Genomic DNA, 16,269 nt, shown 5'->3' on the forward strand with positions numbered 1-16,269 from the left:
ACTCTCAAAAAAAAAAAAACACAAAAAAAAAAAAAAAAATTTAAACACGTTTTCCAGACCCTGCAGAGTATATAAAAATGGCTCCTTGCCTTGGCAGAGCAGCAAAGACAATGGTGAAAATGTAGCGCTTGGCATGTGACCTGCAGGTCTCATTATTTTACAATCATACCTGCATGTCAAACATCAGCGTTGGCATTTAAACCCTACAAAGTTGGTGAGTGCTTAAAATGGCTCGTGCCTGCCTTCTGCAAAAGTTAACGTGAAGAAAAGACAGATCTGTTTAGCACAGTGTGTGTTTTCGCTAATTAGCCAGTAACAAGTCGCAGAAAAGAGTAACACAGGTACTTACTATTTATAACCCATGGCCACATCCACAAAATACTTTCTTCTCTGTCGATAGACATTGTCCTTAAATCCCTTAAACAGAAAAGAGATTAAGTTAGTTAACCAAGTACCAAAAAGGTAGCTGCAGAAGGCCTAAAAGAAAATCACTGCAGAGTTCTTAAGTGTTCACTTCAAATGTAAATCCGATCCTTGGATGACCATCTTGATGACATAGGCAGAAGCGAATCGTGCTTACAGTAAAACCTCATTAAATGTGGGTTGTACTAATTTGGGATACGCAGGAATTCAGGCTAAAGCGAAGGATACCCTTTGGTTTTCAAGTGTCATGTACATGTAATCGATGTTAATCACAAGGTAATCTTATCCTGTTTGTTAAAACAGGTCCCTTTAACCTGCTTATTCAGTAAGTTAACCCAAATGTAATTTTGTGTAAATAACCAGTAAGTGCACATTTATTAAAAATTCTATTATTCAGAATAATCACAGAACCCCAAAATTAGCATGAATTAAAGAGGTTTTGCTGTTTTTCTAGGAGTATAGCCACACAATGCAAAATCTATCATAAGGGACTCATGCACAGCATAGTAAGTTGGTTCCATTCCACACGGACATCCCGTAAAGGTGTTTACTCTTTAGCAACTTCAAGACTTTTATCCATCATCCTGCACCCGGGAAATTAAACATCCTGTCTGTCATTGTTCTATCAGGAAGACTACTGACAGGAACCTCCTGGTTTACTCAAGAATCTCTCCTCTTGTCAACAGACTTTCCACTCTCTTTTCCTTCAGGTGCTTTCAATCAATTCTTTCTGGGGTTGTTTCTTCAAACTACTGGAAACCCAGAAGGAATTCTTTCAATTTAACTTCTTACGTCTGCAACCCTTGCAACCTTAAAGGGTAGCCAGGAAGCAAGGGCCACTCTGAGAAGGGAGTCCAGGCAAGACCAGCCGCTGGGATCCCGGGCTCTGAGGGCAGAGCTGGGCCAGGCCCACAGAGCCCTAGACTGCCCCTGCTGTGGCTTACACACTTCAGCAATGGTGAGCTGGTCCAGAGGAACCTCGAACTCAGAGAAAATCATTCTGTTCTCTTTTATGGTTGAAGGCACACCGGCCTTCAGGACTGTCTGAGGTAAAGAACTCCCTCTGCCAACAGCCTTTCTCTCAGAAGAGCATCCTTAATAGCAGGAGACAGACAGAGTGCCCTGAGATCACCCAGACACGCTGCAGAAATGAAGTGCCCGCACTGGAGAAGCTGGTGCTTTCTTTCACCTGCTATGAATTGGGAATTTTCTAACTGGTGCCCACAGGCAGGCTTGTGAAAACTTATAATGCGCATACACAGAATGGTGTGACCACAGCTACCACATTCACAAAGGCGTCTGTGCCCTAAAAATGGGTTGCCCGCTTTAGAGCAGAAAGTACAAGGTTCAACTCACTAGTCATACCAAGCAGCCCAGGATGGTAAAACCGGAAAGTTCCAAGGACCTTTATTTACTCAAAAGGAAAGCAGGCCGTGACGAAGGGAAAAGAGTCATGTGAAAAGCACAGCACCTGCCAAACCAGACACCATCCTGCAAGCATCGTTCTCTGCTGGGCTTCCCGAAGATTCTCGACTGCCTCTCCTTGGCAAACACATGCACCTTTTCCCATGTATGCAAGAGAGTGATTTACTCATCATGCCTCATTAGCCTCATATAGCAGTGATTATCCAAATGCCACTGGTGATCTAGCGCTTCTAGGATGGAGCTGTGGACTAGCAAAATAAAAGAGACCCCCGCTACACCAGTGAGTACAGAGACAAAGCATCCCTTGGCCATCTATTCTGGACTGACGGCAGGGATAAGTTATCAGATAAAATAAGGGGCACCCCTGCGATATTTGGAGCGTATTTATACTAAGAAATTATTCCTTGTTTACCTGAAATTCAAATTTAACTGGGCATCCTATATATTTATCTGCGAAAGCTGGCAACCTTACTCCCCAGCGAATATTTGTCACATACCCATCCTTCCTCTCTCAATTTAAATCGAGAACTGAAGACCCATCCAACATCCTAAGGAGCTCAGCCAAGTGTGCGTTGACACTCAAGCAGATATCCCAAAGAGTTCAACCTTGGTGAAATATTAGAATCCCCTAGAGAGCTTTAAATAATACTCCAGGGTACCTGGGTGGCTCTGTCAGTTAAGAATTCGACTCCTGATTTCGGCTCAGGTTGTGACCTCATGGTTGGTGAGATCAAGCCCCATATTGGGCTCCGTGCTCAGCGTGGAGCCTGCTTGGGATTCTCTGTCTCCCTCTGCCCCTCCCCTGCTCACCCATGTGTTCCTTCTCTCTCTCTGTCTCTCTGTCTCTCTAAAAAATAAATAAAATTTAAAAGAAAAATAAATAAATAATACTCCAAACCTAGACACATTCCCAAAGGTTCCGATTTAAGCCCTCCAAGGTGAAATGGTGGCCTCAGTACTTTTTTTAATTCCCCACAGATTATCTTAATGGAAAGCTAAGGTTGAGAATCTCAAGGCTAAAACATGCATTCTCCAACACTAGAGCTCATTAGGATCTCCTGCAAATCCTCTTAAATGCAGATTCTAGGGTTCATCCTGAAAGTTTCAGGGGCCTGAACCCCAAGGAATTGCATTTTTTAATGAGCACTTTTTGGGTGGGCCATGAATCATACTTTGAAAGATTCTCCCAGTCCAGATCTTCACTACTCAAAGTGTCACACACCTCCAGCGAAAGCCTGGGAGCTCACCAGACATGCAGAATCCCATGACCCCAATCTGAACTTTGAAAAGACCCTCCAGGTGATTTATTTGTCCATTAAAGTTTGAGAGGCACTTACCTAGACAGATATTTAACCCTTTCTAGGGAGCCTCAGCAACCTGACTCTCCCATCCCAGCTCCTTCTGAGCCAACCAAGAGCAAGAATGCCATCCTATGATGAATGGATAAAGAAGATGTGGTATATATATACAGTGGAGTATTACTCAGCAATCAAAAAGAATGACATCTTACCATTTGCAACTACGTGGATGGACCTAGAGGGTATCGTGCTAACTGAAATTAGTCAGAGAAAGACAAATATCATAGGCTTCACTCATTTGAGGACTTTAAGATACAAAACAGATGAACATAAAGGAAGGGAAGCAAAAATAATATAAAAATAGGGAGGGGGAGATAAAAACATAAGACTTAAATATGGAGAACAAACAGAGGGTTCCTGGAGGGGTTCTGGGAGGAGGCATGGGCTAAATGGGGAAGAGGCATTGAAGAAATCTCTTGAAATCATTGTTGCACTATATGCTAAACTGCATGTAAATTTTTAAAAATTAATAGCAAATTTAAAACATGAAAGAAAAAAAATGCTATCCTCACTGAGAGTCTTCCCAGGCACCAAAAGTCCTTAGACAACTTTTTCCATGATCATCAAATAATAACCTCCAAAAAATACCAACTTACCAATACTAGATTTTGCATAACGAACATGTGGTGTGCTTATAAAAGAAATGCATGTGATTTTAAAAAATGACAAGTCAGTAGGAGATTACTAAGCACTTGCAATTATTTCAACTGGCTGCACAGAAAATAAGAGAAGGTATCATAAAGTAGGTATAATTAGGAATAACAGAACAGAATTAAACACAGAAAAATTCACACTGAGTATCGGAATAAATTTTTTTTCATAGCAAGGTCAGTGGTCTCTGTGGCTGCTCCACTAACAAAGCTGACCCCCTTTCTCCAGGTCAAGTAATTTAAAAACTAGACTAAGGGGAGCATTTGGAAATACGAGCTTAGCAGAAAATCCTTTACCAGCCAGGCATTGATCTGAGTGATTTAATACAGCATTTCCATCACTGGGATTAGCATTTACTCTTGCCAAAATGCTTCCCAGTTGTTTTATTACGAAGGCTCTTCAAACGCCCTTTGGAGCTCAATAAGAATTTTATTTCCACTTTACATAAAGAATTTGAGGTGCAGAGGTAAAGGGACTTGCCAAAGGTCATCCTGCAAGTTAATAGCTGGTATCTGGAAAGTCCCATTACTGCTAATCTCTTAAATCAGGCATCTGTGCTCATTGTGACTCCTCTGGAAGTGAGGAAGGGGGAAATAACAAATGGATTATTATTAAAGGCACTGTTGAGTGCTTTTCTAACATTCAGGAGCCTCACACGTGAATTACTGTGAAGTATTCTGAAATTTTAGACGGGCAAATGTAACACACCGCGTTTTTTAATAAATTCAGCTTCTTGAAAATAATGCAATTGAATTAGGTCTGTTCAATCATTGCCTGAATGGTATCTTATGAATTGGTATATTGTGCCAAATGACTAATTCGATTGAAAATTCCCCTCTTTGTTGAAGTTGTCATAGTTTCCTCTAAAGCAATGGTTCTCAAACTTAGATGTGGGCTTGTTAAAGCAAACCCTCAGGTAATGCTGATGGGGCCAATTCTGGGACCACACTTGGAGAACCACTACGTAGAGTATAGTCACACTGTCACACTTCCAGGTTTCTTCCCTTTGAATTAAAGGAATATCTGTACACCATTACCCTCAGACTGCAAAGCCCTTCTAGAAGCATGACTGATTTGCTTGGGTTTCACTCTTTTATCTACCCACTTTTAGACAAGGGGCCCTGGGAAAAAAGTGCTTGTAACAAATGAGTACATTGCTTATTTCTCCCAGACTATTAACTATACTTCATTCTGACCATAAAGAAGTTCCAAGTCTCTTGTGTTAAATAAAAACTGATGTAAAGGGGGAGTAGGAAATAATGGGAAATGCTTACCTACGTATCATATTTCTTTACAGGTGGTTGTTTTTATCGGAATAGAAGAGAGATAGTGGTAAATAGATTCAGGGTAGATGTGGGGAAAGATGTGTTTTCCATCACAACCTTATTCTAAAACCCTCTGCCTTTCCATTGAGACTGAAGCCCACCACATTACTCTCCTCCTAACCACCTCCAGTCAAGGAAAATAGCAAGGAGAATTTTATTCTCTCACTGAGCCCCGTAATGACTAGTCCTCTCTGGTTTCTCAAAGGGGTGATCCATTTCAGTTCTTCGTTTTTCCAAGGGTCACCATCTGCAAGTATATCTCAGGCTGTCTAATGCTACAGAGATATTTTCCTAGGTTTTGAACCTCCTCCTCTATCCGACCCTCTTAAGAACAAATGTTATGTGAGAATGCCATCCTTCTAATCTGCTTCCGGCCACCGCATATGTACAGGGAAACTTTATCATTTGAAAGTCTGCCCTCCGTTATGGGGAATAAATAATAAATTGCTCTACAATAAAGCGTCACAGCACACAACATGGCACACTGCCTGGCACATGCGAGGAGCTGGAGGAGCATGGATGGAATGGATTTTGCTGGACGCTTACCGGGTGGTCGGCATCAAGCTCAGAACCATACATGAGAACTCTGTGAGAGCATTTGTCTAACTCCGAGATCTTCCGGGGAAACCAGGGCACATCCTCTACCTCTGTTGAAAACACAGTGCGGGTTCAAAAATATTAGCTCACAGATTGTACTTTCCTCTTTTCAACATTTCTCAGATTGCTAAATCACCCGACAAGGCCTTGCCTTCTTCCTCTGTCCAAATGTTCTCCGGCGGATTCAGCGTCACAATTGTACTTTGAAATTTCAGCAATTGAATGAGCTCGTTAAATTCCGTTTTGCCACATTCACAGTCCACGAAGATTTCAACCTCTGAACTTCTTCGCCGGGATTTTCTGGACTCGATATGAACCATGTTGACATGTTTCTCCTGTGGAAATATAAGCGACATCTCTAAATTAGCCTCAGGGCACAATAACAGGGACACCACGGGCTGTTCTTATTCAACTCTTAAGGACAGGTGCTGAGTGCCCACAGAGGAGGAAAAGACCATCTCCTTGCTCTCTGGTTGACTAAAACACGGAAATGTTTCCAAGTGCTGCCTCTGTTAATAGGAAAAGACACTGTATATAGTTTTTCCTGTCTTATTTTTTTAAAAAAGAGGGCATAGAAGAGCATATAAAGGGCCCTATAAAATATATTATAATTATGACATTGTTTTCCTGAACAGCCCACATCCTACTGGGGGTGTGCATGGCTATTTGGGGGAGGGGGAAATTAGCTTACCATATCATCATATGACCTCCAGATTTATATTTTTATTTTCATATGTTTCCAAAAAAAAAAAAAACATAGCTAACCTTGAACCCGATTTTATAGCTGTATAAGTTTTCCACCATAAATTAAAGTTTAAAATACAATAATCTTTGAAAAAATAAGTAAGTAGTACAAATGGCAGGCAAATGAGGCAGACATTGGGCAGGTGGTATGAAAATGACTGATAATTGGGAGACACAAGCCAAAGTGTAACCCATATTGTAGGAAAAGAAAAGGAAGAAAAGCAGCCAAGAAAATATCTCTACAGGCAAAAACAAAAACAAAACAACAACCAAAAAGCACACCTAAAAGGGACCACTTATTCACTCTTCTGTTTCAGCAATCTCCAGACAGGCAAAAACAAAGACAAAACAACAACCAAAAAACACACCTAAAAGGGACCATTTATTCACTCTTCTGTTTCAGCAATCTCCAGACTAGCTCCTTGCAAGGATGCATCACTGCAACCATCACCCCATGATGGATTTCAGGGGTAAAAGTCTCCTTACAATAAGGTGTTCAAGGGAGGACAGCAATTTAATACTTTATTGATCAGGTTTAAATTTGCCCAGTGATGCAGTCCACCCTTCCCCTGAGTTAAGTGAAGGCTAACTTCTCCTCTTCACCCTACCTACCCATAAATAAGCCAAAACCTCCCCATCGCACCAGATGGTATACTGCGATTATCAATTCACGTTTCCTAATACAATCCTGGATGGTCTCAGAATTTTCAGGACAGGAGCAGGGTAGATGGTTTCCAGTGCCAGAGGAAGATCAAATCAAACAGCACCCTGCCCTGTATAAAGAAACTAGTCCTGTGACCAGGAAACTAGATGCTCTCTTTCTGTTTTTATTAACCTTTACAATAACACTCTGCTTTCTAAATTGGCTGATAATAAAGGCAAGACTAATATTAAGGTCAAAGGTCTTCCCACACATACTGTGTCACTTTGGGCTTTTAATGTTCACTGGTTGAAGCGGAGTAGGTATTTTTAGACAAAGGAACTGAGGTTCAGATGGGTTAAGTGGTTTAGCTCCAACCCTATGACTAGCTGATGGCCAAGTAAAAACTCTGGGCTGCTAACTCCTTCTCCAGGGAGTCTGGTCTGCCTTTGGGCACTGAATGGAGACAACATTGGATGATATAATTATGTGTAAAATATTTCCCCAGATTTCCATTACCACTGTTTATGGTGCCTGATCCTTTCTTCCAGGTCAAGAGAGAACAAGGAAATATTTGCCAAATGAGGCTGCTAATTCCCCCTGTATGGTCATCAAAGAGACCTTACAATAAATAGGCGTCATATCTGTACACTTTACAAAGCCCTTTCACTCATATTAGTGTGTCACAACAACCTTGTTTGCTAGGAATTATTATCACTACTTTACAAATGAAGAAATTGAAGCTAGGAAGCAGCTAGTGATTAGCCAAGCCAGGAGAACACAAGCCTGAATTCTCTGCCTACAATTCCAATCACCTTTCCGCCACACCAGCAGGCCCCAGGCACCATGCAGAGCTAGGCTCCCTATCTTGCAGCTCAAATCAGCAGCCAGTGCCCCCAGGGAAAATACATTTGTAAGGGAAGATGCTTGCTGAAGGGTAAGGTAGCCATCAGGTCTACCCTGGTAAGAGGGCAATACTTTTTCTGGGCTTTCTAACCTCCCCTTCAACCAGGCTCTTTCTTGAGGGTTCAAGCCACCAAGCTGGACTTGGAAAAAAAGGCTACTGCATTTCTATAAAAGAAAGAGAGAGCTAGCTAGCCCTAGCTTACATATGGGGAGAGTGACTCCTCTTTCCAAAAGACATTAAGTTCATGAAACAATGAGGCGTAGGGAATGACCGATTGCCTTTCTTTATGCATCTCATTTTAGTCAATAAATGTGCTCCTAAGACATACACACAATTCAAATGTTAACAAATCAAATAAGGCTGCAGGCTCTTGATATTTAAAGATAGCCAGTTGGCTCCTCTTACGTTTGCTTTTTCAGGTGTGAGGCTCCCATTTTTAATTAATTTAATTAATTTAATTAATTTTAATTTCTTATCCGGCAGTAGTGTGCAGAATTCCTAATCGGCTAATTCAGAATTAATAAAACATAGCTGACACAAATCTGCTTATTTCATTGTTTGGCAGATACACTTCCCTTGTGAAGCTTCATGAAATTTGGTTTCTTTGAACCTTGGAACACATTATCTGGAAATGGATTCAGTGCTGTTTCACAGCAGAGGACGGGTTTGTAATGGGGCACACATGTGGTCGCTTTTAGAGTTATGTAATGATGTTTTATATTTACCTGAAAGAGTTTCAATGCTTTTACCAATCCGCCAACTTCGTTTTTCAACGAGAATACAACAGCCGTCTTTCCACCTTCAGGACCGGTTTCACTTTTGCTGTTCCCCTTGCTGCCTTTTTTATCATCATTTTTGCCAGAGTTAGCTTTATTTAGCTTCAAGAAGGTAGAAACACACACACACACACACACACACACACACACACACACACAAATATTGATTAGGATCCAGAATTCTTATTAGAGTTTTTGTCAGATATTCCATTCATATGCTGGAAGCTACAGCAATCATGTAAACTCAAAGAGAAGCCACTACATCACTCATAACTTTCAATCATAAATACTGGTCTAATGTACTCTGAGACACTATTTCCAAATGCTCTATGATACCCTCCAGTGGTTGAAATCTAATCCAGGGGGATCAGATTTGGTTCACTTTATTTAATAGCAACAAAAATCTGACCATCATAAAGTCTCATATAAACATAATTCCTGCTTTTCTTTCTAGGTTCATTTTACAGCATGAAATTCAGTCTGTTAGCCTAGTTGCATACTATGGAAACTATAGTAATTAATAAACAAAACAAAAATATGACCAAACATATTTTTCACAATAATTTTAGTTTCAATTAAATCTTTAAACTATCCATTTCATTCTGAAATATGTGAGGACATGCACTGAAATTGATAACCTTACTTTATACAGTTAGATCCACATTGCCAATGTGAATCTATCTGCACAAGTTCAACACAGAGGAGCATATTCAATAAAGGCCATCTGTGTCAGTGACGATATCTGAAAAGTGGCTGTTCCAATCCACCCACAAATAAAAGAAAAAAAGGAAGGAGGGAGAAAGAAAGAGACAAAGAGAGAAGGGAAGGAAGGAAGGAAGGTAGGAAGGAAGGAAGGAAGGAAAAAGACGGACAGAAAGATGGGCAGGAAGCCAGACAGATAGATGAAATCCAGTCAGAAAGACGAAAGAAGGAAAGAAGGAAAGAAGGAAAGAAGGAAAGAAAGAAAGAAAGAAAGAAAGAAAGAAAGAAAGAAAGAAAGAAAAAGAAAAAGAGAGATGAAAGAAGGAAGGAAGGAAAACTAGCTAATCATTAGAAGCAAAAAGTAAAATCTGAAAAACTGAACATGATTAACACTTTATTAGACATTCAAGATATTGTAATACAGGACTAATTGATGACTATGAGCCCTATTGGTTAAAGACAAAAAATGGCAGATTTCAGATACTTGGATCACATTGTCAGAAATAAAGTAAAAGAGCTGGGAACTTTCAGGTAAAAGACAAAGTGAAGTTAGGTTGTACTTTTTTGTGTTCTTTGCATGCAAACGAAGACTTGAGCAAACAGAGAAGTTTCTCCCTGGCAAGTAGGAAGATAGTACAATCAGACCAGTCTTGGGAAACTGAGTTTTCCATGAAACTGAGAAAAGTACATTTGATATATACCCAGTAAATAGGGACTTGCAACTCTCTCCCTCTGATTTCCCTACCGGCTTTATTTTCACAGGCTTCACATTTTCACATTGCCTCACTCACCAGATTTTTATATCATGGAAATGAATATTTTATTATATGACTTGAAGGAGAAAAAGTTTATGCAGACATTGACATTTGACAGTATGTTTAGTCATTAAAGGCTCAAATGCCATAGTGCTCTCAACATCTGCCTTCTCCTCAGCACCTAACACACAGATCTTATCTATTTAAGTAGAATTTTTTATGTGAAAGGGTCATACATTAACCATAACTCTGAGTTCCTTGTTTTGCTTCCCTCAGTTCATTATGACTTCAAAATTCCTCAGTGTAATATCTCATCCAAATATTCATGATATTTAGATGTTAAAAAATCTATTTACATTTTTGGTCTCATTTCCACAAATGCATTTAAATAGTTCTATAAAACTTGCCCTGATTAGTTTTCAACATTTTTAGTACTAATAATACACCAGCACAATACCACCTTCCGGCACATGTTTGTAGCTACAATAATAAAAGAGAATTTTCTGTGATGCAGACTGAATTGTAATTGGTTTTTTAAACTCTGATGTTATAATAATGAAACAGTATTTATATTTTTAATGACTAGGAATCTGAACAGATTTTTCTGTTCATTGTCTTTTTTATTAAATCATGTGACTATTGCCTCAAATCAGGATCTAAAATCCTATAAAATGTTACCTTTTTATATTGTTAGTATTTTAATACAAAAACTATACTAAATACTGAAACAAGTGGTATATTGTTTTCATTACTCCACCAATTAAAATGAAAAAAAAATGGAGTAATGAGGAAAGCAGGAAAACTTTTGAAAGGAACTGATCTTTCTTTTATTCCAATAATCAGCACCTATAGGCAAGAAGAGGAAATATTACTTCTGCATTAAAAAAACAAGCTTTATAGATGGTTAGAGATACAGGAGACACAATAATCTTGCAGGAATCACAGAAATCTATTTAATTTCTTCTCTCTGTTCCTACTCGTAACAAATGGCCTTTCAAAATTCTACACATTCCTACAACCTCTTGTTTTTTATGTTCAGGAACTTCTTTACTTTCTACTTATAAACTTTGAGGAAAGGAAGTTGAGAACACAGTGATCAGTACACCGGCATTACTTTATGGAGAGAGAAGAAAGACTGAAGGCAGACAGCAGGGAAGCAGGGTATACAGATGACAGCAACAGGTTGAGGTGTGTATGCTTCCTCTATATCAGGTGTCCCTATGGCAAGGATTAATCGATTGCTACCCTAGAACACACTCCTCTAGAGTTCCAGCTACTCAGTACTCACAGTTAAGCTGCCAAGTAGCTGGTGCTCTTCGGGCACTGCTGAATCCAGAGAAAACCCTCTCCTTGCCCAGTATTTACTGGAAAACATCATCATTGCCGGCTGCATGGATCCCGATGCAATTTTCTTTCTCTGCAGCAGGGGGACTAGAGGGGCAGTTAGCAGCACTGGCAGAAACAGAGAGGAAGGGGTGTAAGACAGCTGCCTGCTCCAGGCTCTGTCCACAGCCCTGGTGCTGAAGAAAGAGCAATGAGAATCGTCCCCTCCCCAGGCTCCTTTATATGAGTGACTGGGGACTGATGGAAGGCTGATTAGAAAGAAACTCATTTCTGGCTGCTGATGGCCACAATCAGATTACAGACCTGAAGCCTGGGGTTATCTCTGCTCCCGGTGCGGTTTGTTTCATAGGTCGAACAGTCGTTTGGGCGTGGGTGGTGGAGAACAATACATAATGGGATGTTATTTGTAAAAGAAAACACCCGTCCCCTGACGTTAGCTCTCATCTCTCAAACCTGCTACTGGCAAGCTAACCTCAGACTTTCGGTGACTATGAGTTCAAAGGTTTTGTGCTTCCTTTCCAAAAGGAAAAAAAAAAAAATTAGAAAGATCAGCACTGTTGAATCTTTAAGCCATTTTATTTTGTGTTAATAAGTGTTTTCTGATCTGATGTGTTACAATTGTATGTGTGTGATGGCTTTCATAAAAAGCACTGCTTCCCAATCCTATGATGCCGCTATGTGGTGATATTAAGGCAATCATACTGTAAAGGATATGTAAGGCTTTGAGTTAGCCACATCTAAAGTTGAGACACTAAGCTTAGAATCTTCTTCACTTCGTGAGAAGGAAAAGGAAAGTAAATGTCTATATATCAGTTATTCCTTTGATGCTATTGGCGGTTTCTGAATTTTTCCTCTCCACTTGTAACTAGATCAAACCCAATAATTTGAAATGTATAGATCAATTGAAGTATTTACTATTCAAACTTTAGTAAGTGATAATCATCATGTCACAGGAAAATATTATCAGTCTCCTAAAGGATGAAAGACTCTTCACCAAATATGCTTATTTGCCTGCAAAACTAAACAAAACCTGGGGCTGGCACTGCTTCTCTGTACAGAAAACAAGATGAAAAATTTTCAAAACAGAAATGGATGAACTCATATTAACTGGATGTTAATTGTTTCTGGAATCTTCGGGGAATATAATTATTATTTGACCTAATTTTGGAAATATTATTTGGCATGGATTTTTTCAAAATCAGCTCTGATGAACTGATAGTAAGGTGAAGTTTTTTTTTTTAAGATTTATTTTTAAATAATTTCTACACTCAACGTGTACTTACAACTCTGAGACCAAGAGTCACATGCTCTATGGACAAAACCAACCAGGTAGCCCTAGGAAGATGAAGTTTAAATACATTGATTGAGGTTTAGAATATAGGATTTTAAGATTGTCCAGCTCCTAAAACATTTCAATAAAATCATGCTACTTCTATTAAAAAAATAAATACATTGATTGAAGTAATAATACAATAGCTAATATTACTGTAGAGTGCTTAATATTTGCCAATTTCTATTCCAAGAAATTTTTTAGGTAAAAACATGTTCGATCATCACAACAACACTAGCAAGCAGTAACTATTATTTCCACTTTATATAGACAGAAACTGAGGCACAGAGAATTTAGGTAACTTGCCGAAAAGTTCATACAATTAAAGAATGGCTAAGGCAGGATTTAAATTCAAGCAGTCTGGCTCCCAAATCCATGCTCTTAACTATTACATTATACAGCTGCTTAGGTATTCCAAACGAGGAAGCCGAAGTAGGCTCAAGAGACCACACATAGATAATTTCAGCTAGAACAGGGTTTGAGTTGATGAGTAATTCAACAAAACTTTGTTATACTTAACTAACTTATACTTAAGTTAACTCACTTACTATTAGGCATTGAAACTGAATTCTGGCAATGCAAAGATGAATAAGAAACAGGGCCTACCCTCAAGCAAATCACAGATGAGCTGCCAGAAGCACACGTGCAAATAAATAAGTGAAACAAATATAGTGACTTATCTACAGAAGACACTAGATGCACAAGAAACCAGGTGCTCAATGCTACCTTAGGCGAGTCAGGAGAGGCACCTAGGAGGTATTGCCTGGGCTGAATATTTAAAAGTGAGTTTGTTCTGGGTATCTACTCTACAGAAAGGAAAGTTTATATTCAAACAAAAACCTTTACAGAGATTCATATGTTAAAATACTGAAAACAGCCCAAATGTCCTTCAGTGGGTGAATGGACACAAAAACTATAGGACATTCATAAAATGGAATGCTACTTAGCAATAAAAAAGGAACATAACTATTGATGTACACAACCTGAATGAACCTGAAAGACATTATGCCGAGTGGAAGAAGCCAGACTTAAAAGGCCATGTACATTTATATGACATTCTTGAAAAGATAGAACTGTAGTGGTGGAGAACTGTAGTGGTTGCCAGAGCTTATGGGTGGGGGAGGGTGTGATTCCAAAGGGATAGCAAGAGGAAGTTTGAGGAGCAATGTTTTATATCTTAATTATGGTGGTGGTTACACTAATCTATCCATGTAAAAATTCAGAGAACTGCGTAAGCGGATTTTACTATACACTAATTTAAAAACAAAATTTTTAAAGCTTCAAAAAAGTGTTTGTCAATCAAAATGGAATGGGAGATAGAAAGCAAGTTATTCACAAAGAGGAACCCCCTCACACCTGTCAGAATGGCTAAAATTAACAAGTCAGACAACAACAGATGCTGGCGAGGATGCGGAGAAAGGTGAACCCTTTTGCATGGCTGGTGGGAATGCAAATTGGAGCAGCCACTCTGGAAAACAGTATGGAGGTTCCTCAAAAAATTAAAATAGAACTACCCTATGGCCCAGGAATTGCACTACTAGGTATTTATTCAAAAGATACAAAAATACTGATTTTAAGGGACACATGCACCGCGATGTTTACAGCAGCACTATCGACAATAGCCAAAATACAGAAAGAGCCCAAAAGTCTATCTACTGATGAATGGATAAAGAAGATATGTTATACATATACAATGGATTACTCAGTGATCCAAGGGAATGAAATCTTGCCATTTGCAACAGTGTGGATGGAACTAGAGTATATTATGCTAAGTGAAATAAGTCAGCCAGAGAAAGATAAATATATGATTTCACTCATATGTGGAATTTAAGAAACAAAACAGATGACATTAGGTGAAGAGAAGGAAAAATAAGATAAAAACAGGGAAGCAAATATAAGAAACAAATACAGAGAACAAACTGAGGGTTGCTCGAGGGGTGTTGGGTGGGGGGGATGGGCTAAATGGGTGATGGGCATTAAGGAAACACTCGCTGGGATGACCACCAGGTGTTATATGTAAGTGATGAATCACTAAATTGTATTCCTACAACCATTACTACATTGTATGTTAACTAGCTTGGAGTTAAATAAAATTTTTTAAAAATAAAATTTTTTCTAGGTAGAAAGAATAAGAAAATATACAGAGAATTGTTGTTGTTTAACAATGCTGGAGTATGGATTTGGGGCAAGGGTGTCCTGTGAGAGATAAGGCTGAGGAGGAAAGCAGAGTCAAATCCTGCTAAAACTTGAATGGCATTTGGTGGGCTTTATGCTTTATCATCACCTTTTGCTGCAGGTGAAAGAGAACAATTAGAAGGCATTATGCAAGTTAATACCATAACCACATTGGTATCTTAGAAAAGAAGCAACTTAGAGGAGACTTCAAGACTGAAGGCATACACCACACACCACTTAGGGCTTGAAATAGTCTGGCCAGCAGATGATGACCTGGAGTAAGGCAATAGCATTAAGGATGCAATGGAAAAAACAAGAGATGTTAAGGGGTAAAACCCATCGAACATCTCTTCTTGGATGTAGGAGCAGGGAAAAAAGGCGCGAGAATAACTTCTAAGTTTCTGACTTGAGGGACTGGGCTAATGACAGTGCCATACTTTAAACTAGACCACACATAAATAATAGCAATTTAAGAGAAAAAAATGTTTTGAGAGAAAGCAAGGGCGGGGAGAGAGAAGCCAAAGGAGAGGGAATCCCAAGCAGGCTCCACACTCAGCACTGAGCCCAGTGCAGAGCTCAATCCCATGACCCTGGGATCATGAGATGAGCCAAAATCAAGAGATGGACATTCAACCAACTGAGCCACCCAGGCACCCTGTGTTTTACAACTTTAAAAAATTTTTTATTAATAACTAAATAAAACCCAAGAGAACCCAGGAACTAATCCATGGAAGATACTCACAATTAAAGGTAGAGTGAAAAAGGAAAGCTATCAGGTAACAATATGATTAACAAGGTGAAACGTATAAGATTAGGAAAGAGATAAGAAAGACTTGTGGTCAATAGTTTTAAATACTAAAGAGTAGGGGTGCCTGGGTGGCTCAGTTGTTTAAGCATCTGACTTCAGCTCAGGTCATGATCGCATGGTTCATGGGTTTGAGCCCCGCATCAGGGTCTGCGCTGACAGTGTGAATCCTGCTTGGGCTTCTCTCTCTCCTTCTCTCTCTGACCCTCCCCAACTGTGCTTTCTCTCTCTCTCTCAATAAATAAATAAACTGAAAAAAATACGTAAATACTAAGGAGTAGAGGAAGGAAATGAGGACCAGAGGAAGTCTAC

General features: G+C 39.4%; 1 protein-coding gene across 2 annotated transcripts in view; it reads right to left on the minus strand.

Moving 5' to 3' along the window:
- The window catches only part of TPH2 (tryptophan hydroxylase 2), a 100,330-nt gene extending 88,634 nt beyond the window's left edge, over positions 1-11,696 (minus strand). The window contains exons 1-5 of one of the 2 annotated variants that reach the window (XM_077775229.1): positions 11,593-11,696; positions 8,796-8,967; positions 5,931-6,114; positions 5,729-5,829; positions 350-417 (exon numbers count right to left, since the gene is read on the minus strand). In XM_077775229.1, coding sequence (XP_077631355.1) covers positions 350-417; positions 5,729-5,829; positions 5,931-6,114; positions 8,796-8,967; positions 11,593-11,696 — 629 coding nt within the window. Of the gene's footprint in view, positions 1-349; positions 418-5,728; positions 5,830-5,930; positions 6,115-8,795; positions 8,968-11,591 lie in introns of both variants that reach the window. The other variant, XM_077775230.1, reaches the window with a different exon arrangement.
- Between the last annotated feature and the right edge of the window lie 4,573 nt (positions 11,697-16,269).

Source organism: Crocuta crocuta, unplaced genomic scaffold (genome assembly GCF_008692635.1).
Source record: "Crocuta crocuta isolate KB4526 unplaced genomic scaffold, BGI_CrCroc_1.0 scaffold97, whole genome shotgun sequence".
NCBI lineage: Eukaryota > Metazoa > Chordata > Mammalia > Carnivora > Hyaenidae > Crocuta > Crocuta crocuta.